Below are 26,455 nucleotides of genomic sequence, written 5' to 3'. Positions count from 1 at the left end.
GTCTTTATGTATTAGACAAAGCTTTCATCCAGAGCAGGGAAAAAAACAAACCAAGACAAGCTGAGAAAAGATTTCCAAAGTGTTACCTTCTCCTCTGGCAGACTGGCTGGCAGATTTAGATCTTTGACATTTGGAAACTCTGGCAGCAATGTTCCCAGTTTGGATCTTGGTGAATACGCCACTGTCTGTTTGGTTACTTCTTTTTTTCCTGTTTCGTTGACCCAGGCTGCTCCTTTTTTAGAATACATCACATCATAATACTGGGAGTTTTCTTTCACTGCAATTCCATAATAATGGTACCTGATACATAGAGATGTGTATTTTATAAAGCAGATTGTTTGAAAATTAAAGAAGAATATATGGAGGAAAATGGGCAACTGATAATGCAAGTGATTTCTACAGCAAAATAGACTGAGCAATAGTTTATATATTATTTACAAGCATTGATTCAGCAGCAGAATAAGTGGTAATATATTGAGCTTACAATTTTCATTCCTTGTGGTAGAAGAAAGGTGACTCTGATGTAGGGCAGGAAAATAATGTACTTCCCTTTTTTAACTTCTTAGTACAGAAATAAAAAGTGTCCTAAAGCTACTTGTTGGCAGAGCTCTGTAGTGCAGCTGCTCCTTTAGTTTAGCAATAAGCAGAGGTACAGACCCTCTGGACTGGCCCTTCTGTTGTTACTTCAGCTCCCTGATTCTCAGGCTGGTGAGGGCTGGTTTGGTCTCTGAAAAGCACGAGTCTTTATTGCAATTGAGCTGATCAGAACAGTTTCAAAAATTGAAAACACTTCAACCAAAAGAGGTGGGGAAAGGGCTTGTGCTGGAAAGCAATGAATGGCAGGAAATGTACAATTCCAATTATTTGCTTCATACCCTAGCATCAGCACTGGGCTTTGATCAGCGAGGGATACCACACAGCACTAACTCTGCTGGGAGGCCACACTGGGAATTACAGTGTGGCTGTGCTGCAGAAACAGATCGGTGGCCTCATGGCACAACTTTGTGCTACCACTCAGCTTTATTACAGGTGCCAATGGAAGCACTGACTATCAAGCAAAACTCTTGCATCAAAGGAGCAAAGGTTATCTTAGTCCTTCTGTAATTTCCCAACTTTTATTTTGGTTTCTCAGCTGTAGGCACCCAACCCATCAGCTAAATTTGTAATGATTACAAAAGGCATCACAAGATTGTATTGCTGGTATACTTCTGCTTCAGCCAAATCCTACACAGACTTTTCAATGATCCTCCACTTCTTTCCTTATAGCCTATCAAAAGCCTATCAGATCATCATGAGACTCTCTTCTGGATCCCACTACGGTGGCAGAAGAAATTCCGTCTCTGGAAGCTTCTTTCACTCTTCAGTCAGCTACTACTTCAGATCTGTTCACTCGAATAGACACAAATTTGCTTTCGGCTGTTCTACAAAGGTCATCAATGCAATTAGTTAAAGAGTAGCATCTAAGTGATGGTAGTTTAACTAACCAGTGACTTTTTCTTTTTCCATTCACAGTCATTCACCCACAGATCAGTGCATGTCATAATTCCCAGTAGAAAATGGTGGCAAAGAGCTGGAAGCCCAAACTTTTCTATCAGCAGAGATGGGCTGAGAGGAGGTCTGGGGTGTTGTAGCCAATTTCTAGTACATGGTTCCCTGGCCATACCCACTGAGGACATTCCCTGTTTTCATTAAAAATAAAAGCTGTCTTGAACTCAACATTGAATAATCCAAGTGAAACATCTTAAAACATTACACTGATGTGGTGTAATGTCAGTGATTAATGGAATTTCCTAACTTCAATACCTGAGAAAGCAACAGTATTGGTTCCAAATTTTCCCATCAGAGTTTAGGTCAAAACACGCATTCTATACAAGAAACCAGGCTTCAGACTAACCTGTTACAGGTAACTAATGGCAAGTTTGTGCTGGGGTTACAGCACCAGCTGTAGAACTTTGGCTTTTTAGCTTGAATGGCAACACTTCCAGCTCTCAGTTAAAGTGCCCAGTTTGGTCCCTCACAGCTGCCAGGCAAGCGCTGCACATAAGAGCCATAAAACTCACACGTGGCCTATGTGTTGCATCTGGGGCAGGGGAACCCAAAAGGAAATGCTGTGGGGAGCCAGCAACACAAATTGCTCAGGGAAGGACAGGAAGACAGAAAAAGTCAGAGCAAGCAGGACTGAAAGGCTTCTATAATATAAACAGGGGTCAGTCTCATATCAAATTTTGTCTTAAATCGGTGAAGGGAAAAAAACGCAAGCCTGGAAAATGTAGTGGAATTTCACTGTGCAATGTTTAATTCCTGGTATATTGCACTTGGTAGTAAACTGCATAAGAGTTTTCCATGTAGCTTCAAAAACATATAGGCAGCAGTAGCCAAATTAACTCCAAAGTTTTTCTAGATAGCTTCTTCTTTCAGTAGTTTTACCATCCCAAAGGGCAAAAACTCACTAGAGTAGTTTATACAGACTCTTTTCCAATTACTTTTTTGTATTTCTATCAGAAAAAAAAAAATCAACTTAATTCAATAAACAGGGTTTGAAATTTTGATATGTAGAAAAACAACATGCAGACAATAAAATCATTTTTGTGTTAAAGTGGAATACTTTTTACCCTCATGGATCTGTTATATACAGCACTCCTTGAAAGAAAGAAGCAAAATTCCCTTCACACCATGTAGCTTCCACTGGCTTAACTCACACTTTGTATACCAAATTGAAGAGTTTCAGACTACAGTACAGAAAGAAATTGCTTTTTATGTTCAGCTGCCTTCTCACGGCTCACCTGTGGTGGAACTGTTTTTAAGCTCAGTGCCATAGAGAACAGCTGCATGCTTACATCAATAAACCAGCTGCAAACCAGAAAGCTCACAACTGATGAGCAAGAGTATAGCACCATTGTAGCTCTGAACTTTGTAATGCTACAAGGCAGCCGTGCTATAAAAAGACTGAAGGCAGAACAGTGTGAAGTCAGATAATCTTAACCACTTCTGTGGCTGAATTTCCTTTGGCAGTAGCAGGGAAGTGGAACGAGAATAATACTGGCAGCAATCGGTCAGCACAGTTGGTGATAAAGGGACCAAAGTGTTAATGCCTAAAGTAATTTCTTTACGTAACACTTAACTGGAATGCAGTCAGATGTTTCTGAAAACAAAACCAGAGCTCAGTTACAGCTGTGCTGGGTCTGCCAAGGAGAGCATTTATCCTGAAGTACAGCATGCATGTAGCTTCTGTGTGCATGTGACAGAAGCCCCTTATTTGCTAGATGGGGAGCAGAACCATTGCACAAGCGGCATGAAAGGAGTATGTGACCTGAAAGCTGCTCTGACAGGCAGGCAAGTTAGGGAGAAATTGTGAAGAAATATTAAGCCTCACTGACTTGTAGCCTCAGTGAGAGTAAAGAGACAGCTTTTAGAGGTGCAAGACACCTCTAATCAGCAGATCAAGAGCGTCTTGCCCTCTGAGAGACTCCTGGTGCTGTGGGAGGAGCTCTGGTTTGGAAATAAAGCAGTGGTCACTGCTTTAATTAAATGGAAGGACAAGTAACAAAATTGTAGCTGATGTCAGGATGATTTGATGGCTGATAGGGGGTACTCATATGAATGTGTCCACAAAGCAACTTGTGCACACTTTCACTTTTTATGAGGAATCTTTATGAACCTCCACAAAACTTACATTCAGTACTAAATCCTGACACTCTGATTATAGACCTGTCATGCTTTCCTAGTATGCTGTTGGGCTAGCTCAGAATTTCCACCTGAGAGTTTGTCTGGTGGCTTGATGAGTGATGTTACGGCAACTCTGAATTTGCATTTGGGAATGGATTTCAAATCTTCAGTTAGCTGCTTAAATATGTCTGTTCTAGAAAAAGAAAGCTTAGTTACAAAAACTAAGAAAACATCAAGCTGGGGAAAGAACATGTTGTCCCATCAAAGAAATACTGCTTGGCATGGACCACTTATTAGAAGAGCACAGTAAATCTATCTTTAATTGCATTTCTTTTAGCGTCTTAGTTTCTTTTTTTCTTTAAAGAGCAGGTCGTTCTAGCTTTAGTATGTAAGCTCAATCCTAATAGCATATTTCATTCCTAGCATTTAGCAACATCGTGTTTTTCAGGCTTTACTTTGAAAGAGAAGCTTTACCAACAAAATTTTGCAAACACACCATCTCACTTTTTCATTTCCCCTTCCATAGTATTTTCACTTGTGAGCTATAGATACTACACTTTTGCTACTCTGTAGGATTCTGTGAAAGCTAAGCAAGAAAAGCAGATTTTATTATGCGAGGGGCCTAATGCTTGCCAGAAAAAGATTCAAAGCTACACTGGAAAAATTTCTTTGAGTCCACAAGCAGAAAAAAAGTATAATAACATCACTGTATCCTCTTCATAAATTGGTAAAATCACATCTTATCAACAATTGGAAAAAGTCAAATACCCCAGGAAGTGTATTCTTAATTCTGAATCAGTTTCTCATTCTGGAATTAGGATGAACTGTTCTCAGAAAATACCAACTTTGGGTAAGGCAATAGGCTAATATTTTAGTCCCTAAAGATACGCTGGATTTCATTACACAGGAAAAATGGTGGTTAAACACAGGTTTGTGGACAATTTCACTTTAGGCCAATGTATGTTCCTACCTAAATTCCAAAGAGCATTCTGACCCTTGTTCTCTAGCCTGAAACATGATGCTAACCAGTTGTTATTTCACAGCCTCCAACAGTAGTTCCATTACTCCTGAGTGCAAATGTCCTTTATGTTGTGTAAAGTGAGCTGAGATGAAAAACAATACAGAAAATATTGCTGATCAAATCAGTATGCTGTTGGCCTCCATTAGGCCCCCTTTGCAGGATCACTGCTGAATCTATAAGATAATGTAAAGACTACAATAGAACCTCCATCAAAGTTGGTTTTAAGGCCCCAACTGGACAAATTATTCCCTATTTTCATATGATTCCATTCAGTAAAGCCAGAGCCAGGTGGGGCCCTGTGAGAGATGATAATATTACCATACACTGCTTACTTTGATTGGCCTCTGGTTCCCAGTCTTCTTGTTGTTAGTTGTGGAAACTGTTGTCTTATTATCTGCAAATAAATAAAACTTTTATTAAGATAGATGGAAAAGCACATTTACTAATACTTAATTTAATATGGACTTTCAAGACAGAAAATCAGAAAAACTGCACTGTGAAGTCAATAAAATATGTGGTAGGAAAAATCAGAAATAAACTCTTGATTTTTTCCATTACTGAAAGAGGGGAAAGAGACTTTAAACTTCACTATAATTCCACTAACTACCATTAATTTAAATACTTGCATAAGTTACTGGAGTAGAATATATTTCCTTAAAAATCTAAGATCAGTTCTGCCTCTAAACTAAGGAGGACTGTAATTAGAATTGGCCTACTATTTATTTATGTCTCTTTGAAGGATCAACAAAGTTCTCTACAGACCTTCACAAACCTGCCACTAAACACTTCTTTTTCTGAAAGATGATTCTCTGAAAAGATTTTGGTATTTGACAGGGGCATCGTTTCTACCAAGGAAAACTCATCATGGCATCTGTAAAGATACCTCATAATCAATTTATCTTCTATAAATATATCCTCTATGGAAAACAAATGGATCTCAGAAACAGCAGGATATCATCAAGAATCCAAACTCTAGTGTGTCAGCAGACATTGAAAGAACATTGCTACTGTAACCCAAAACTTATTCAGTGACAGTTGCATTTAAGGAAATGGATCAGTGAATGTAGATTGTGCCTTCAGTAGTCAGAGCCTCTATCAACCAGGCTAATCCTGATGAAAAAGCTTTGCTGTTGTTGCTGGAAAGGAGATGTTCAGCACCTCACAGGATTAAACCAGATTCTCAGTGGGGTCTGAAGTAGGAGGAAAATTTTTCTGAGAGAACAGTCACGCAACAAAAACTGCAGTAAGCCTTGAAGATTTACTTGCGAAGGAGTTTCTTCCTTTTGAAATTTGTAATCCATTTTAATTGTGGTTTTGTTATATAAATTGCTAAATGCTTCCTCTTTTGGGGGGTAGTAGCAACTAATATTAAAGGAAAACAAGCCTTCAAGATGGAATAAAACTGTTCAACTAGGAAAAAAGTCAATTTAAATTGATTAAATAATATAGATTTTTTTTTTCCTCCATTAGCCATTTTGCCACCATGACAAATATTTAATCCTGATTGATGACTGAAAGCTTTGGAACATGTATTTAGATCAAAGGGTGCTATATAAATAAAGACATTACAATGTCACATATTTGACCATTTCTTCAGTACTTTTTGGGGGGAGTTTAGCGAAGGTACAACCTTCCCTTAGTATCATGTAAAAATTGACCTGTGTTAGTTTCCAAGAGCTTTGCACAAGGTGGCTGATGTCAAAAATGCAGCAAAGACTCAGAGTCGCTAGGTTGTTCAGCTTTAATTTCTGGAGCAAAACTTCAGCAAACAGTAAAACACTTTTGTGGAGCTGTGAAAGTTCAGCCTAGCTGTTTGATAAATGAGCAGACAGGCAAGAAGCCCTTCTTTCTTTTTTTGTATGGATTCAATGAAGCCTGCCTAAAGAACACCACATGCTGTTCCAGCTACTGATCTAACATTCCGCAACATCTCAGCCTTCCAAATTCCCTTTAATTACACATTAATCCCACCCCTCTCTCTTTCATTTTCTGCAGACAGGGTTGGGGGCTCCACAAGGCTGTGGGAAAAAAGGCAGTGTTGAAGAACTACTTTCTGAGGATGGTGGTTTTGGGCTAGGGGATTTTTTTAGGGTTGGCTGTGTTGGTTTTTTTGGTTGTTTTTTTTGGGGTTTTCTTGCATCAGTTTTCATTCAGAAAATATCATCCTTCTCCAAAAGCTGCTTTTACAGCAATTGACTTAATATTAGTGATAGTTTTACTCTATTTTTCCTTTTGGAACAGCATCAAACCATATTACTTTCAAGTCTTTCCAGTGGCAGTGAAGTGTTACAATGCACACTGTAAATGCTACTTTATGAACCATATGCTGTGGGAGTTCCTGGGATTTAAATAAATCAGCCAATTTCTACATACGAGGGCAGAGGTGATCAGAAAAAGAGAATAATAATGAAGCAGTTGATCAGATGATCCTTTTTTCTTTTCCTTGTTTCTTTTTCAAATCCAGCACATTTTAAACAAGATACACCTTTCAGAATGTATCTTAAAATTATGCATCACTTAAAACACTATTTCCCAGTAATTTACAAAACAAAAAAAAAAGAGAACAATCAAGAAAACCTTTGAAAAAGAAGTCAGGACATTTTTATCTAATGCTGTATATGTAAAATATAACATGGTATACTTACACCTAGGTGCTTGTACACATATGCGTGGTTATTAATGTCTGTGTTTGAAACAAAACAAATCGTGTACTGAAAGAACTCTCTGTTCATATAAATGTTTATATTCAGCTATGTTTATGCAAATCTCTGTGCAATGATACTGGTAAAGGCAGGAAGATTTCCCTGAAAGGGGAGAGGAAGTCAGATCAGGCAGGAAAAAGTGGAGTTCACTGTGTGCTGAAATCAGTGGAGAGAGAAAACGCAGAGATCCCAATATGTTTGTTTTTCTTTTAAATTTATATCATTGTCAGCCTGAAAAATTACTGCACAAATATGTCATTGTTGGTTTATTAACTTTTAAAGACCTATAGACAAAATGTGTTAATTTTACAGTTGTGTGGGGAAGGAAGTGGGTTCTAATTGTCAGACATGAAAATCCAGGTTTGGATCTGAAAACCAAGTTGGATCATTTTCCTCTGATCATTGCAGTGAAGTTGCACAAGCAGATGAATCAAGACCAGACCATGCACTCTGAGCTGCTTTCTGAATGGGGCCCAGGCCCTGTTCTCACAGGGTTCTGAGTTCTGGATTCTCAAAGAAACAGTGGCAAAAAGATCTCAAGGGTGGTATCCAAGGGAATTCTGGAGTGAATGGATCTTTACCACTGTCCTTCAGTGGAGCTAAAATTTCATCTCACACTCATCCAAAGTGACCATAATTCCAGCTGCTCTGGAAGATCTGCTGAGAAAAAGGTACAGGTTTTATGCATTCCAAGTAAAATTTCACCTAAGTTATATGGCAGTTTTGACTGTTAGGCATTATTTTAGGCTAGCTGGCTTTTTGGTTTTGAGACAGATGTAGACCAGGAATTTCACACAGAAATAGCTTCTGTCCCTATTATGTTAGCCTCAGAAAAAAAAATGTTTCTGCAATTTCTTTCTCAGTTACTGAACTTCAATCTGTTTTCCTTCTCTTTTCTCTGAACTGTTCTTAAGACATGATCTTGCCTTCCGCCTACAGAAGATCTTCTATGCCTTTCTTGATTAAAAACAGTATTATTAAGAACTGCTTTATCTTTTTGCTACTCCACAGTTCTCCTGGTGAGTGCCTAGTGCATACCTAAGATGAAGACAGAAGTCATTACATTATAAAACAACATATATTTAGTTTACATTTTTTTAGGGGACTAGTATATCCAGGTCAGCATTTGTATAACATTTCTGCAGATAGTCCTGACAAATGGTTTTCGGAATGTCTGTGCAGGTAGATCATATGGGGAGAATACAGGATTTTTATCCCACTTCAGCTTTTTAAACCTAGCAGAGGTGTCTGAATAAACTTGAATTAAATACCTAGTTACTTGTATGTTTGGTCATTCTTAAGGCAATAAAAATAAAATGGGTCACTTAAGCATCTGTGTAAAACATAGAAAGCTTTTGGATCAACAGCAAGAAAAATGCACTTCCTCTGTCAGGGTCTGTATTAGAGTCTGCACAATCTATTAACCTTAGGCACTGGTAACTGCAGGAGCTGCTCTGTTACCCACTAAAGGCTGCAAGGCTGCATTCCTTCAACCTGATTATTGCCAGCTGTCATTTCTGCCACTGCCTCTCTCCCCACAGCTCCGGTACTGCAACATTACAACACAAGCAGATCCAGGCTCAGCTTTAAAATGAAGAATTATAGAATCACAGAATGGCTTGAGTTGGCAGGGACCTTAAAGATCAGTTTATTCCAAACATTCTGCCATGGGCATGGACATTTGGCTTTCACCACTACCCTGTGACCCATCACTCCTCATTGCATTCACTATCCAACTCTGAACTCTGTGTTTCTCAATTTTTCCATCTAAAGTCATCTATGATATGTCAAAACAAAACAGGGAAAAGAAATCTTATAAAGCACCTTATGTGTCTGTCTTCATGCAAACAAGTAAGGATGAGAGAAGCCAGAGATGTCTGGAACTTTCAAAGTAATTTTTTTCTTCCCTCCTTTGTCCAAATATTAAATTTTACTATGGGCCAACAGGCAGAGGATGGTTTTTAGAAGTCTTTACACTTGAATAATTTAAATTTCTGCTTTTCACAAGGCATGAACATTTTGTCAGTGCTCCTGATCTAGAAGGGATGCTATTCTTCGTTAGTCTTGTTCCTTTCTATTTGACATGATTCTAGTCTTGTTTCTAGAATTTCACAGAGTAGTGAAATAAGATCAAATTAAGTTGCAACCCAGCAACTGCACACTGCCAGAATGAGAAATGGATTCCAGGTTCCGCGCTTGCTAGTTCTATGAGGTTCTAGAGAGATTCTGCATACCATGGAATACATTCTCTTTCCTCCCGTAACAATTCTTCATAACAGGGCCTGGTTCTGTTAATCTTAATTCAGGTTTCAGGTCCCATATCTAGACAGCATGCTTTTCTTTTATGAAGTCAGGTATAGAAGATGTGTGTTTATTTACTAACTTCTATTGTGGTGTTTCAGTCTTAATACTCTTTGCCATGGCAGCAGCAAAGAAATCAGTGATACCTAACATAGCTTTATTCTCACAGAGAGATGCTTTCCTTATTCTCATTGCTGTGAAACACAAGCAATACTGATGTCCTCGGTCTTGTAAGGATTTTTGGCTCATTCATCTTTGAGCCATTACTTTTCCAGCTGGATCATTTCAGGGTTTCCCCATCAGCTTCCGTGCTTTTCAAAATCCTGCTCTGAGGCAGCCTGTTATATTAACACCTGTGTTAAGAGGGTCCTTTTGGCTCAAAGATGGCTTGGGGCTGATTCAACAACCTATAGTCTTGAGGAAATGGTCAAGAAAACTTGCACCCACTGATTGGAAAGAGCATAATCAAAGTAGTCCAAAATACCATTTCTGTCTCTGAAATCCACCAAGCTGTGCAAACAAAAGCAGAAGAGGTGTGGCTGTGTCTATGCCTTCTCTACCCCTTGGTTGCTTACTTGCATGGCCAGGAGGGAAGATTGCAATGTGCAGGCTCAGTACTCTTGACCGCAGATCTGTTGCCTATTTAGATTCAATAACTTTCCCATTTCTCTCTACTTACTTTCCCAAGTTTTTGAATAGGGCATGGTCTAGCTGTAGGATAAAAACTTGTTTCTAGCACTGATACATCTCAACTGATATTGCAAAGCAAGGCAGAAAAACCTGTGCCCAACCCTGCCTGCTATGGAGATTAGATTCTGTGAGGAGCACCAACTGAACTGGACTCTTTAGTGAAGCTTGTGAGACCTCTCCTCAAATTCATCTATGTAAAACAATATCCTCCTTCAGCAGTTCCTCTGGCCAGATGGAATTCAGCCTAAGGCACGATCAAACAGATTACTGCGTCCCAACAAAGCTGCAAACACTGAGTGTTCTGCCTCAGATCCTTAGCTGAGCTGTGGCCACTTTTGGTGCTGACTTGCTGAAGCCAAGCAGATCTAAAACCCTGCACAACTCCCCCTGCTCTGTACTGGTGCCAGCACACTGCCTGCCATCACCCAACCTATCTGTGGGAAAAGGCTGAGCGCCAGGATCCCCGCACTCTGGCAGACCCTGAGCACAGCCTCTGGGACGTGTTGACAAGGCGTGAGGTAAAGCAGCCCAGGGGCCACTCCATGCTTAAGGCCTAACTGGAAGCCAGATGCTTGAAGTGGCAAAGCCATTAAAAATCCCATTGCTGTAGGGGATTGAGAAAGGAAAAGTCACTCTAGAGAAACTGAGCTGTCCTCCCTGGTTTTCTTACTCCCCAGGCTCAAGGAGAAACAGGCAGTAGTCAGCAACCTGCAATAATACAAGGGATGAGTGAAGTAGAGCCAAGGGAGCAATGACCTTTCTGACTACACTGTAGGATCACCATTCCCCACACCAGCATGACTGCTTCTGCAGTACTTGTGTTATTATGGGCTCATCAGAGGAGCTTGGCCTAGAAGGTTCTGAATTGGGAAGAAAACTCATACTGGTGTTAAGTGTCCTTCAGTCAGGAACCCTAGCTGTTAAAAAGGGATGAAGAAAAAGCGAGGACTGCTCAGATAGCACTGACAACTGATTTGATGCAATAAGGGAAACCACATCCTCGGATTTACATTGATTTTTTCCCCAGTTCTATTTTTGTATTCAGTGTTGTAGAAATTGCTCATAATAAAGCAAATGCTGTTTTAACTTATCAGAAGAGAGCACTAAGAGTAAATATGGCTTTGCTATACCACTTACTATTGAGGCTACTTAAGAGCAAATTGAGAGTAAAGAAATAAAAAACCACGTCTTCAGGAGAAGTATCTCCTTATGAACAACAGCAGGCAATTTCCTGATAGGTGCATTTCAATACAAAGACAAACCAGAATGCAATCACATCACAATGTCATTATCAATGAGGTTTTAATAAAGGTCTTGTCTGTCCTTTTCAAACATTAAAATCATACAGTATGACAGCAAGAAACTGTAAATCCTATTTATCCTAGTCATGCTTGGAGGGGCAGTCCTGCCAGCAAAACTTCTGGGCATAGAGACAGTACATTGTGATGAAAAAGGAATCTGGCTGGTACAGCTTGTACCTCCCTGGAGCAAAGTAAACTATTGGGGGAAAAGGGTTCTCTCCTAAGCAATATTACAAGTCTATTGTGGACTTTGCCTTTTATCTAATGAAATGCATTACTTGGAATGTGATTTTCGCTTACAGCAAAGCCAGTCACAAAGCAACAAAATTTGTGTGAGCGTGCATCCATGTTAAGCCTCTTTAAGATGCCAAAATGATGTAAAAGGACCTCAGATTGGGGAAAAACCACCCTGAGAAGCGCCAGCAACCTCCGTTTTCCTTTTCAAACATTAATTTATTATTGCTTCTCAAAAGACATGGCAGGAAAGCCCCAAAGGTTAAAAAAAAAAAGCCAACCCAACACCGAACCAGACGAGGAAAGTATTTATCCTCCAGGGGGCACATGGGAGTTGGGAAGAGCTCAGCTTCAGGAGGATGCAAAGTGGTTTCACCACGAGTCAGTCCTTCTGTTCTGGGGGAGGGATATGGCAGGGCCCGGCAGGGGAATTAGCACTGCACAGTAAATTTAAAGCAGTGAACTGAGGACACGGAGGATGGGAGAGATCGGTGCAGTTGAGGAAGATTACATCTTCGAGGGTCTTGACTAAGAAAGCAGTGTACATACAGGGTCACAAAAGAAACTAGAACAAAAATCACTGTTGGAAATAAAAGTGAAAGAGAAGCTCAAAGACCTGCCAACCCAGCTAACAGCTGGGCAGAATGGTAGAGCCAGGACAGCCTTATGGCACCCTCCCACCCCCCACAATAGCTACTGAGGGCTTTGGAAATGCTCAAAACACTCCTGCTTTTTACTTGATTCGGTGAAGGCCCTTATCCAGAATGATTTCGTTTTTGCAATGAAACCCCATAAGAATGAGAAGTGAGAGTCATCATCCACCATAATTCTTTGCTCAGTGTGTTAATTATCACCAGCGTTTTATGTCAACATGTTGCTCAGGTAAAACCCAAAACAAAGATACATCTGCACAACCTTCCCTGCAGCAGGCAGTGGCAGAACTTGCAGCTGGAAACACCTTAAACTGCTCTCCAAATCCCCAAGGTCCCAGAGCAGAGCCCAAGGCATTTGCAGCACAGGGCTGAGGGGCACAAGGCTGCCGTCCTTTTTAAGTGACCTCAGCAACAGGGCTTTCACTCCTTCTGCCTGAAGGCTAATTCACAGTCTAAACACGTCCACTGTGAGAGAGCTTGTTCTCATATGCAACATTTGATTGTTAATAACTCTGTGACACACCTGCCCTGCCCCACTGTACCTCCCTGTCTTCTCACTGCTTCCATGGAATATTTTCACTTATTCTGCCTCACTTTTGCATGAAATCAAAATATAAAATGCTTGGCTGTCTACAGTAAGAGGAGGAGTTTAACACTGAACTCTCCACTTAATGCTGAGCTGTAACCAGCAAATTCACAGGGCCCTCCCTAATTACTATTTAGTTAAGGTATATAAAAGAATGCTGGGTCCTGTCTTTTGCAGACAATAAAAAGTACTGTAATGACAGGCTAGGTAGCACAGCACATTGGCAAATGCTGGTATAGATAAAACTGGCATTTCTGCATGCTAAATGAGTGAGTGAAACACAAAAATCTTGACTAACAAAGTTACAGCTCCCTTTGTTATATGAGAATATATCAATTAATAGCCATGCCAGAGTATTCCTAATTTTATGTATACTTTATGTGGCTTAGGAGTACAGGCTGCTTTTTAAGAGCTGTTTATTTATACAGTATTTCTCTTCTTTGCTCTTCTTGTTCCTTTAATTGCTATTAGCTTGGCTTCCTATGAAAACAGTCTGTATTACTGTCTCTCTGTTAATCTCTCTACTCCCCAGACCAATTTTGGTTTCATTAATGCAATATTACCAACTGTCTGATGTTCAGTCCTTGTCCTAGAAATTTAATAGGAAACGCTGTTACTTCTTACAGTTTGTTTTAATGTGCTGAACTCTACATCTCTCTAAAAACTACCAGTCTGTTAAAGAAAAAGCCTGAATATTTAACATTGCCCACAGAGCTAAAGTTCAGAAATGAATTATAAATTCAGTGTGGTCTACTGAAAGGTGAACTGTCTACTATTTCACAGAACAACTACCTCCTTTCTCTGGAGGAGACGACAGCTGCAGGGCTCCTGATGTTTCCCAATGAAGACAAACATGTCCAGGGTTTCTGTTTCAGAAGCTAAGTTCAGAATTCCTTAAATAGCACCTATTTCACTGCACTGCTTCAACTGCCTCCAAGACATTTATGCAGCTCACCTTGCCAATATGGTATGTAAGTCACATAATAACAAATGTTGGCTAAAACTACACCCATGTACCTGCTCCAAAGGAGAAGCTGGCTGCAAGCTGTTGAGAGAATGGAGATGTGCCTTGCAGATCTTCATGCCTGTGCAGTACATTTTGTTAGCAGTAACAGGCTGGGAAGGGTCAGTGGGGTCTGCTCAGGTTCTGCAGATGGAGAAGCTGATTTCATGTCAATATTTGCCCCACTGTTGTCAGAAGTTCCTGGACATACCAGTGCAGAAGTGCCAGTTCCCAGAGGCAAAAGTAATGGCCACCCAAGGTACTAGTGTGAAACAGTACCGTGATGTAGGGCTTCCTTCCTCTCCACAAAAAGGTAAAAATTTCATGCCTCACTGCTTCAGAACTCTATTGCAACCAAGAGGAAAACACTTGGATCACAGCACATGAAAAACATATTGGAATGCCACGATTTTTGGGTGGAAGTCATAGTACCTGTCCTGCTAGGTCAAGAGATTCCTACCAATGAACAGGTCTATGTATGAGAGGCAGGAGAGAAGGGGGATGAAGTATTAAACAGTGTAACAAAACTGCCACATACTGATAAATGGTAGAATCCCTGGTAAATTTATGTTCTGATGGAATAATTCTGGAATATTTACTCTCTACAATATACAGAAGTTTTTAGCAGCAGCAGAAGTAGCATTGTGTAAGTTTGAGCCATGTTCCAAATATGTGAGCCTGCATGAAATCTGTTTCTTATTTTCACTGTTCCTAAATTACATGTTGCCACTATACTTACCACTTGGTAGCAATAATATGTACAATGAACAACTTCACTCACACTTTTGCAGTGTATTTAAACAGAAACCTGACACAGAATCTACTGAGCCATGCAGGTCTTCAAGACACAACAAACATAACAATGTTACAACATGGTACGCTTTACTTTCCTTGCCAAACTGCCTGCCTAAAGATGCACTATAGAAAATGTCACCTCATTAAATATATTCTTCACCTACTCTTTACACAGGCACTTACCCTAGAAGCATTTTTCCTTCTTTGAATACCCAGCACTTCTATAGAACAAATGTTGCAAACACTAAAAGAGAACAGCTTGCGGGACAATTGGCTTCAGATTCATGCTTGCAAGCATTTCAAAAGCAGTGACAAACCGTACACTTTGGGGTTTTTTTCCACAACTGACAAGTTTTAAAGGCTTGTGACACAGTTTACAGTAGAATTTCAGTTTTAAATATCATCCTGTTTTTCACTGAGAAGAAAATATCACCTGACCAGTAAATCCAAAATACAAACTTTATGTAACCTTCTAGCCAGCTATTAACATCTGCTGTTGGTGTGGAGCATAAGAGCTTTACTGCTCACACCAGATGATGCACAGCTGTGTCTGTGCTAAGAGTGCATCTCCACTGTGAAGCTGGAGTTAACCTCAGTGGCTCCTACTACAGCAGGATTAGAAAGGGAAGCACAAGGAATCAGTGAAAAGATAACTTGGATAACTGGGCACCCTGTACCTGCAGTGCTCACAAAAGCAGCTAGATGCTTTCTAGACTTTCATATCTGGAGGCATTGTACTGCACCATGTGAATTTGCCACATCATTTGATATCATTAACACGGAGATCTCCATATCATGCTTGCAAGAATGGCACAGACTAGCTCTAGAATTCAATTTTACCCTTCTGTTTTTAAAAATTACACATTTGTTTAAGCAGTGCAGGTCATAATGCAGATGTGTTTACACTGGCTTGTATTCCACTTCCAATCCAGCTTTAACTGCCAATACTGTGTACCATGTCACTGTCAGCTTGGCTGGAAACTGACATTCTCTGGAGCCTATCCATGGTTAGAAATTATTCCAACCATCAAAATACTTAAAATCTTAGCCTTTGTCCAATAACTTGAATACACAAGAGATTTCATTCACATACCTTTGTCTCTAACAGTATAAGATGATTTAATTCTTTTCAATAATACAAATTCACCTGAACCAGGTGAGATTTTAAGGTGTCATACTGCAGTTTAGACTTACCTTCCCAAAGCTGGCAGCATTAACAGGTTGTGTGTCATTTTTCTCACAGAAGTCCAAGTAATGCATGTAGAGAGCACTTCGAGGAATGCAAACACCTTCTGCAATCTCATAGTTCTCCTCCAGCCTTAAAAAGCAAATATCAAACAGAGAGAACTGCAAGTATGTTGGATGTCCTGTATGGTAAACAGTATACAAAGCTTCACCTTTTAAGGCCAAACATGCTGGCTTCCACTTGCCTACTAAATTTTCTCTGCTCTGTTCCTAAGTGCTCCTTCCAATTCACTCCCATAATACTTGCTTGCTTCACTTGGTTCATACTTGCTATCAAAAACCATAGGCTCTGAGTTCTCAGCAATCTGTTATACCCTGAAAGCATCCTGCAGTAAACAAATATATGTCCAACTATGAAACAGTAAATATTCACTAAGGGGAAGCATGCTCTCCTTCTTTACAGAACACATCACCTTTGGTTCATCACACTCTTTTCACTCCTGTCCTGCTGCAAAATTGCTTACCTTGAGGAAGCAGGTGTGGCTAAAGCAAGTAATTTGCAAATACACAGGAGTGTCCACAAAATCTTATTGTGTAATACTTTCTTGCTATTGTTCATGGGCAAAGTGAAAAAACAAAAAGAAACCACAATCTGAATACAATGCTGAAAAAACCCCAGTGAAATAACATCCTCTTCTACCTTTTAGAAAAAAATCATCATTGCATACATGCAAATATACAACTATAAAATTTTAAATTATATGTCAAATGTATGAGTAGGCATATGCTTTATCTTTAAAGCTTTAAGCTGGTCTAATGATAAATCTAAAGATTAGAAGAAACGTTCCTTTGAAATGCCATTTTTATGATTGCTGACCCAAAAATGTTCAGGAGATATTTACATACACACTTAACATTAAACCATAATTAATCTTGTCGTTGATGGTGTCAGTCATAGTCAACTACAGTTACATGTGTGCTTGTCTGCCTTGCTGGGTAAGGGAAGAAGTTAGGTGCAACTTCCTCTTAATTGTATTAAAAAATGAATACTTGCAGTTTTACAGCAAATAATAATAACTAAAATAATTGTTATCAAAATAATAATCAAAAAGCTTGCAGTTTTACAGCAAATAATCCCCTGCCATTTGATGACTGTAGAACACCTTCCAAATATCTAGTTTCTCTCCCTCATTGCGTTTTTCAGGCCCTACCTACCTTCCATTTCAGTTATCGTGATCATTTGTGACTGCAAACTATTTTAATAAGATATCCGGCTAGATGAATGGAATCAGTTTGTATGGGCAACATCTATTCTTCCCTGGTTTCTACAGAAATATCATCATGGCATCTTTCCTCAATTTCATAGTGCTCTAACAAAACCTCCTTTCAAAACCTGGAGAGTTCGTTTGTATACTATAGCTGCTAATTGGAATGTCAGCTTCCGTGACCAAGACAGGACAGAAAGAAAAGCAGTTAATTATTTCTCTTCATATCTGATGAATTTTTCTCTTTTTCTCCTCTCTTTCACAGAGAGTCATTAGTCTGACACTGAACAATGCCCCATTATACCTGAACTTTTTTTTTAATGATCAAAATCCCATCTTGCTCCACTTCTTTTATTTTCCTGTCTTTTATTTAACAACTTTATCATATTTTGAATCCAGCTGCATTCTAGAGTACTGTAGAAAAATAATGAATGCAATATTCAACCTAACAATTCATTACCAGTTACAAAATATAAGTATATATAAATATATATATAAACATTTTAAATGTTGTAATAAAGCCCTGTGAAATCCAGTAGTTCACAATGAGACCTTTTGTACCACTACAGTATAGGAATAAAGTCCCTAATCCTTCCACAGGAATGAGAGTTTACCTGTCCCTGTTACTGCTTCCCTCCATATACACTTACATAGCTCTAGATTAAATGAGATTATTCTATATCAGAGTCATGTCTGTAGTGTTGTTAAAGATTTATTTTTATATCAACACTACAGAACAACCGTGACGTTAACCACTGTTAATCACACAGAAGATTCTGGAACACGTTAATTTTGATTGAACATTGTATAAGAAAGTACGAATCTGGGGAGAATCCATTCCCTAGCTATGCTTTACCTTCCTCTTTTTAAATTCTTTTTATAAATGTTGCAGAAAATAGAATAGTTTTGTTGACTTTAGCTTCACAGTACTGTTATTATTCAGAGAACCTACACTGGAAGCCACCAAACTGCATGGGATTAGGTTATCTGTACTTTGAATAATTCTGTGTTTGGGGAAGTAAACACACACACCAAAATGAAGTAAAATAAAGTTTCACACTTACACCTTGGTCAACCAGTTCACCCCTGAAATAAACATGTGCATTTCAGAGCCAAGCTATAGCTTTACAGATGATAACGAGCACAGGCTCATGGGATAAGCACAGAATACTAGGTATTGCTATATTCATGCCTTAACAGTTAAATTCAAGCTCATGTAGCTTCCCAAATTATGATGTATTTGGCAGTTTCCTCAATTATGATGTATTTGGCAGTAATGCTACATTTACCAGGCCTTTCACTTCATTTTGTGTCATCAATGAAACAAAACAAAAGCATCATTCCTGTTTCCAGGAAAAGGCTATTTAGCCAGGCTGACAGTCATCCAGACACAATTCTTGGCTTCTTCAGCTGTTCTTCATCTTCCACATTTAAAATGTTCAACATATTTCACCTTTGAAGAGGCACAAACATTAAGGATAGCTCCCCATGGGATTGATATATTTGCCCTTTTCAGCAAGATGCCAGAAAAGGAATAACTAATAAAGTTGATGGCAATATGAACCATGCAAAAAAAAAGTACATATTTCCCTTATGTCTTTGCTATGCTTTCTTCCTCTCCTTTTTCATTGCAACTGACATTTCCTCTGTTTCTGTTTTCCAACACTCCACTGCCTTCACTAGCTCTAAATGGTAGTAGCATCTACCAGTAAAAACATGACCAGTTTTAATTTGGCAAACACCAGATCCTGCAGACAATTGTGAGGTGTCCATTTGCCAGAACAAGGGCAGTTTGGTACTGTATCCTGAAAACTGCTCAATAATTTACCCCATCACTTCCACCTCTAGAATCCAGCCCAGAGATTGTTGTTAGAAGACAGGACACATGCTTGCCCAAGGAATATTCAGATACATTTTTTAGTCTTCCCTGTGTGTGCAAATACTTGTTGTGATGCCTGATGTTCTGCTTTTGGCTGAGAAAGGTTATTTTTTTTCCTATTGGCTGGCACTGCACTGTGTTTTGGGTTTAGTATGAGAGTAATGTTGATAACACACTGATGTTTTAGGTGTTGCTAAGTTGTGCTTACCCCAAGTCAAGGACTCTCCAGTCTCCCACGCTGTGCCAGAGAGGAGCACAAGAAGCTGGGGGTGCCCACAACCAGGACAGCTGCCCTGAACTGGCCAAAGGAATACTCCATACCATGGAACATCATACTCAGCACATAATCTGAGGGGAGTTGGCTGTGAGGTGCTGATCACTGCTCAGGGATGGGCTGGGCCTTGGTCAGCAGGTGGTGTGCAACTGCACTGTGCATCACTTGTTTTTTCTTGGGGTTTATTACTCTTTTTCCTTTTAATTAACACTATTATTATTATTATTATTATCATCATCTTATTTTACTTTAATTATTCATCTGTCCTTACCTCAGCCCATGGGTTTTACCTTTTTCCAATTCTCCTCCCCATCCCACTGGGAGCAGGGGAGAAGTGAGTGAGCAGCTGGTGTGGTATTTACTTGTTGGCTGAGGTTTGACCACCACACCTGAGCAGGCAAAACAGTCCAACATGGAAAGCTAACCCTTCAGGAAGTACTCTGTGCAGCACTTCTGCAGTGCTGATCACAGCAGTTTACCATCCCACGGGTTGCTGGGTGCTACTGCAGTACAAATAACCTGATGCTAATGTGTCCAACTTCCCAAACAGTGGAAACTGCTCATCTTCACACAAAATGAGCTTGCTACTTTAGCAGTTTGACCATAACTTTTGAGCTTCTCATTTTACTTAGTATATCAATTTCTCCAGGAAATACCAATTCAAAGCTGCAGTACATATGTTGAAAAGCATATGGAAACTACCAGAAAACTGTTCTGTGGGTATGGTTAGTAAGCTGGGAAACTTTTTACCTACATGCCTGTTAATAAATCAGCCAATTGTATAATTCAGTCTGGCAGCAGCTAAAGATTTTAAACATGGAAATTTACTTGCTTTCTGTCACCTCATGGAATTTTGGGTGGAAAACGAACGGAGGAAATTGCAGATGCTCCAGAAGACTCAAAGGGAGAGAATATTTGACCTACCTCAACATGTAAGAAACATAATACCACAGACAGGTAGTAAAGCCAGTACACTACCAAGACAGAAAGGAAGAAGCTGTAAGCAGCCTTTTCAGAACCAAAATTCTATGATTCTACTGCAAACACTGCTGAATAAGCATTAGTGTGCACAGTACATTCCAGCAGGGCTCAATATCCCAGGAGTTTAAGGATTTACTAACCTTTTTGACTGACGAAGCTTGAAAGTATTTGGCAAAAGACTGTTGACAGTATTTGCCTGTTTTCTGTTGGGAACAGTATCACTGGATGTTCTAGTTAATGCTGGCTTCTTGGCTACCACATTATTTGCTCCTGTGGAAAAGACTCTTAACTGACTTCACTGCAAAATAAACACTGCTCTGAATCTGAGACTGGTAAGACCTGCTTGCTGCTTTATTTTAGCTAGATAGTTCTTTAGTATCCTTTTTGAACTGTGTTGAAGTTGTGGGAGTGAATAAGGAAAAATAATAAAATACCAGTATGACATTTCATTATTATAAATTTTCTGTCTGTAGCCACTTCCTTTCCCGAGAGTCTGTTAAAGAAAAGTCATTCACTTTTCTTGAACTTCTGAAAAACAGGACTTCTGTGATACAAATAGGTACAAAGAAACAATAGCTCCAAACTACATGGCTTTATTTATATTTGTCCATCTCGTTGTTTACATGGAAAGTGTCTGTAAGTTTCTGAATACTGGCAGCAACCTATTCAAAATTAACCCACAGGTCTTGAGGTTTTTTGGTCCAAAAACCTCACCAATCAACTTTAAAATGCAAATATAGAAGAAATAATCCAAATCATCTTTATGCATTCATAATCATTACGTGATTCACAGAATCACGTAATTTAACAGGAAGGAAAACAGAGTAAAATACACTGAATGAATTATTCTTTGCTGGCTTTTTCAGTGAAATCTCCCAAGAGATTGACAGAAGCAGAGAAAGAACTTTGCTAACATTTTGCTTTAAAAAACCCACATTTTTTACCAATAATCTTATATTTTCATCCAGAAAACTACGAGAAGTACTTCAGGTACTTTTAGGTAAAGGCCTTTCTTTAAAAAGGCTTAAAACAAGCTGAGGGCTGTGGGATTTCAGATAAGCATGCTCAGAGGCTGCTCTGTAACAGAGCTCTGTTCTCCAGATACATGGAACCTCCCAAAAGATACTTGATCACTTACAACATTAAGAAACTTAAACAAGAGTTGAAAACCTAAATTAAGGCAAAAGTCAAAAAAGGTCTAAGAGATGACCTCTAGCAAGGGATGTCAGAATTACAGGTACACATTACAGAACATGCAGACTAAAATACATCTGCAAATCACTGGGAACAGCACTTGTTTATTTTTTGTAGCACTGTAGACTAACTCACAAATTATCCTCTCTCTTCCCAATTACCCTTCCTTTTTTTCTCCTCACTGACTTTGCAAGGGGATTTTGACAAATTAATCAGACCTCAAACTCTTTCATTTTGTTGTCTTCTACATTAAATTACAGAGATCTCATGTCAGTAAAACAGTCAGTAAGGGTGGGCTTCATCAGACACTGAAACAAATGTGAGTCTCGAAAAAGATTCTCAGTACTAGTTTTCTTTTTGTAATAAATGTAACAATGATGACAAACCACAAATAATCAGCTGGCAAGGTGGCAAATATCTATGCCAAGTAGATAATCTAAACTTTATCAGAGGTTTCCTCTGTTCAAAGAAATCCCGTAAGACATTTGTTGAGAAATGCTGTACAGGTTACTAACAGGCACATTAAACACTTACAGTGAAAGTATCTTTAGAACTGTCTAAGATGGCCAAGAGCTCTATTCTCTTCATCTGGAAAATGCATCACTAAAAACACTAATAGATTTTCTTAATTTTTTTAAAAGGCATCTTACCATTGCAGTGTAGCTGGAGTTGAATGCGGTTTTGATGCTCTATTATTTTCTTTTTCCTCATCTGTTAAGAAACAAACAAAAAAATGCTATGTAATTTCATCAGGAATTTCTCAGGAATTCATGAACCATTTTTTAAAAAAGAAATTTTGAATGGTAAGAATTTTTTTTAAAAAATAATTCAAATAATTTTTAAAAATCTAAAATGTTCTCAAGTGCCAAAACTTTCTCAAGATATTGGCTGAATTTTGGAAATGTAAATAATGATGTTTCCTAAACTACCATCTGTAGATACTGCTTAAGGCAATAAACCATGCAAGTATCACTCATAGCAGGAGCAGAGTGATGCCTAGTAATAGTGACATTGAAAAAGATAAAATTTATATGAAAAAAAAGTAACTCTTAGATCTCTAGCAGCATGTCAGAACATGCAAACAGTTTCACTCATTCCAAGGGAACTGTTGCATTACCCAAGTTTTATATTAGATAAGGCATTTAAAATAATGGGGTACACCCATTGTTTGATCCTAACATAATGTATATACTAGAAGTTTATAAATTTACAGAGATTAATTCTGAATGAGAAGTGTATATTCTGTAATACACTTCATTTCTTTCTGTGTGATTTCTCTGATAATATTCCCCATTAACTGCTTCCGAGGCAACTCTGATTTGCTGACTTTCCAAAAACTTGGATAAAAGATGAATAAAGAAAAAGATAATTAAAATTAAACTTCAGATATTGGATTCTTCCTACTTTGCATTTGTTCTTTTGAAACAATTTAGGAATATGCATAGAATAATTCCGATTAAATTGTGTTTTGTTAAACATATGAAACATTCCTTGGTGAAAGCTGAGTGGAGTACAATCAGCAGCTCCAAAAGGGTATTCTTTGGCAAACACTGCTGTATCAAACACATTTTGAGATTTTGACAACTTTTTCCTCGATGAAGCCATTCGGCATAGATGGCTTTGATACCTAAACAGTGAGGTAAACCTGTACACCACGCTGCAAGTTTTCATGTAATTAACTTTTAGGAGTTATTTAAGCGAGGCTTTAGGATGCTGGATCTTACAGGAGCCGGGCTATCTCCTCTGAACATCAGACCCTCTTGGGAGGCCTTTTCGTGCTGTCCCGGGAACCCACGCACATGAACAACACCCCACCTAGCAAGGCTCAGTCTGCAGCCCTCGTCGCCCAGGATCTCCTGCATCCCTCACGGGAAGCTGTGCTAACCGAGCATCCTCCATCCTGCGGCCGCTGCCCTGGGCGTCGGCAAATCCATTCCGCAGCTCCCCGGACCCCCAGCGCAGCCCCCCTTCTGCATCTGCATGACAATGGGCCCCTAATTATTGGGCCGCACACTCCCTCCCTGCCTTTCAGGGCCCGCCTTTATTCAGCGCACAGGACCAACATACACATCTCAAATCACTTTTAAATTGTGGGTTTCATTTGTTTTTTCCTAAACAGGCGGTCGGCGTGCAGCAAACCCGGGCACACGGGGCCTGAATGCCGAGCGGCCCTGGCTGCCGCCCCGCACGAGCAAAGACGTGGCATGGGATGGCTTCCACCTGTGCTAACGTGACTCAATTTCCCTCTGGATACGTGGCGGACACCAGACATCAAGTCAATATCCAAGTTACACAATATTAGAGTCTCTGCACCCCGTCCATTCCTCCTCCAGCTGTTTTTCACTTGCACTAAGAAGGAGCACCTGCTTTACCTAACCTTCCCTCAGACACACTTCACACCAGCTGTACTCAGCTCCTCCCACGTAAGGATTTGTTTTAACAACACAAACTAACAGTTAGGTCATAAACTGCAATTTATGTCTCCCTCCTCAGGTATGTTTGCTTCCTGTGGATCCTTCTTCAAGACTCTTCAGGATCCTCCACTAACTGCCCCTTCTCCAAGAAGGAGAAGGATGGACTTCAACCATAACTCCAAAAATTTCTTTAAGCATTATTTCCCAGAGAATATTACCCATTGAACAACTGGATTTTCAACAAAGCTAAATTTTTCACAGTTACTGCTTGTCTCCCCAAAATCTCTGTACAAGAAAACAGTGCAACTTTGTTTTCTGCCAGTGGACCAGCTGTCAGCCAAACTTTCACTTTTCTATTAAAAAGATGGAAAGAACTGCACATAGTACAGGAATCGATGGGACCTAGAAATACAAGCTTTCAGTATTACATATACAAGCACTTAATTCTACGTTGTATAGTTTAACAATACAATCTCATCAGATAACTGACTAGCAGAATATAATAAATATCCCTAGTCTTTATATTTTAGCTGGCAGCAGGGCACCTAATGGCATCCATATCGAGCAGAGAATATTTAACTCTTGACTCAGGTCTGATCCTAGATCGCTTCATCTAGCATGAAAGAGGCAAGAGAAAACTGCATTTCTTACTTTTTGGCCTGTCATTTTATCAATTCACATTAAAACAACACTGTAGATTAAAATGAACTCATATCTTTAAAAATTCAGTACTTTTTAAATCAAATCTATTTCGTAGGAAAAGGAAATAAAGTCACTGAAAAGAAGTCTTGCTTTGAGGCACTGTCAAAGAAGAGACATGACAATTCTTCTCTGACAAATCCAAAAGGGCTTGAAGTCACAAGGAAAAATCTTGTTCCTAATTCACAGATGCAGGTGTTCACACACAGCACCTCAGGGAGAAACCCATCTAGTGTGCTCTGCCAGTAGGAGGACTACCAGCATCCCAAGGAAAGGTGTCTTCAAGGTACCTGATTAAGTGGAAAACCTGGTACTCATCCCAAACTGAATGCAGGTAATAGCTTAGACAATTGCAAGTAAAACTCTCAGCATAGAAGGGACCTTCAAACATAATAAAACCAGGGAACATTGATGTTCTAGAAAAACAGTATTTGTTGGTTCCCAGATATATCAGAGAATCTTCCTCTTCCCAAACTCCATGGAAGTTTCTCTGCTAACATCTCCATCTTACTTTCAAAATTCTGTTTCAAAGCCGCTCAGGTAAAGCCCTGTTTGTATCTTGTGCATGTTTGTATCCTTGTGGCTTTCCCACAGCTCTCAATGGTATCCTCTAACTTTTGCTCTCTGATTCTAGGTACAGCTCAAGGGACTTCTTGCTTCTTGCTGCAAGACATGAAGACAGCAGGAGCTGTGCTCAGCAGCTTTGAGCCTGCTGCCTTAAACACAGTGAGTAGAGCAACCCAAAGCGAAGACACACCTTTTTCTAAAGTGTTGATGTTAGTCTGTTTGTCATAACTAAAATGGAGCTAAGTTCTTCTTTCCACTGTGGAGGTAATTGGAGAGCCCTGTACTTTCCTGTGCTGCCTGCATGTGTCTCAAAACCACTAAGGAGCTAACATGCTGTTAGTATCTTTATATGGATAAAATCCTTCCCTTAGTTCAGGTAGCTCCACATTTTTCCGAGGAATTGACTCTTCCTCTGTAGCCCCTGCAGGCCAGATTTTGGCTGTTCTCAAAAGTGATTTGGCCTTAGCTAAAATTAGATTATAACATGAAGCTACCTTGTCTCTTACATGTAGCCATAAATGAGATTCAGGCTCATTAGCATGTATTCCGTGCTTTTAGAACAGTGGGATCTTTTAAAACCCTCTGAGAACCATGGGAGCATAGTTCTCACTGAGTAGGTATGACTGAAAAAGAAAGAATTTTCTCCAAGGAAAATTTCAATGAAAACAAGTAGCTCTTTTAAAAACTTTTTTTAAATGGAAGAATTAGAGGTTTAGTTCAAACAAAAAAAGAAGCTGCTGGATAAGTCCATTACAGCCAGTATGAACATGGATTTTGAACACCACTTTTGAAGTACAAAAAGTAGTCTGAATATTTTCATTTATCTCGTAGAAGCTGTCTACACATTTACATTTCCAAATAAGCAAGAAAATTTGGACAAGCAACCCTTCCACTTCATCAAGGAACATCACAATTCCTTCCCCATGGAACTGAAGTTGAAACTTTCATAAGCCTTCATTTGTGTTCTTCCAGACCTCTATTTAAATTTAGATAACCTGGTTCAATGAACAGTACACAGAAAATGTTACAGGGTTGGGTTTTTTTA

General features: G+C 39.3%; 1 protein-coding gene across 1 annotated transcript in view; it reads right to left on the bottom strand.

The window, feature by feature from the left end:
* RFX4 (regulatory factor X4) overlaps window positions 1-26,455 on the bottom strand; it is a gene marked incomplete at both ends in the record, with an annotated part of 85,915 nt that overhangs the window by 37,444 nt on the left and 22,016 nt on the right. The window contains 4 exons of the mRNA XM_082280820.1: window positions 87-300; window positions 5,020-5,081; window positions 16,147-16,270; window positions 22,381-22,441. Of these exons, the coding sequence (XP_082136946.1) occupies window positions 87-300; window positions 5,020-5,081; window positions 16,147-16,270; window positions 22,381-22,441 (461 nt within the window). The remainder of the gene's footprint in view (window positions 1-86; window positions 301-5,019; window positions 5,082-16,146; window positions 16,271-22,380; window positions 22,442-26,455) is intronic.

This window comes from Coloeus monedula (assembly GCF_965178545.1).
Source record: "Coloeus monedula genome assembly, chromosome: 4".
Taxonomy (NCBI): Eukaryota; Metazoa; Chordata; class Aves; order Passeriformes; family Corvidae; genus Coloeus; species Coloeus monedula.
The sequence above is the reverse complement of the archived record's forward strand: the minus strand, read 5'-3'. Positions and strand labels throughout refer to the sequence as shown.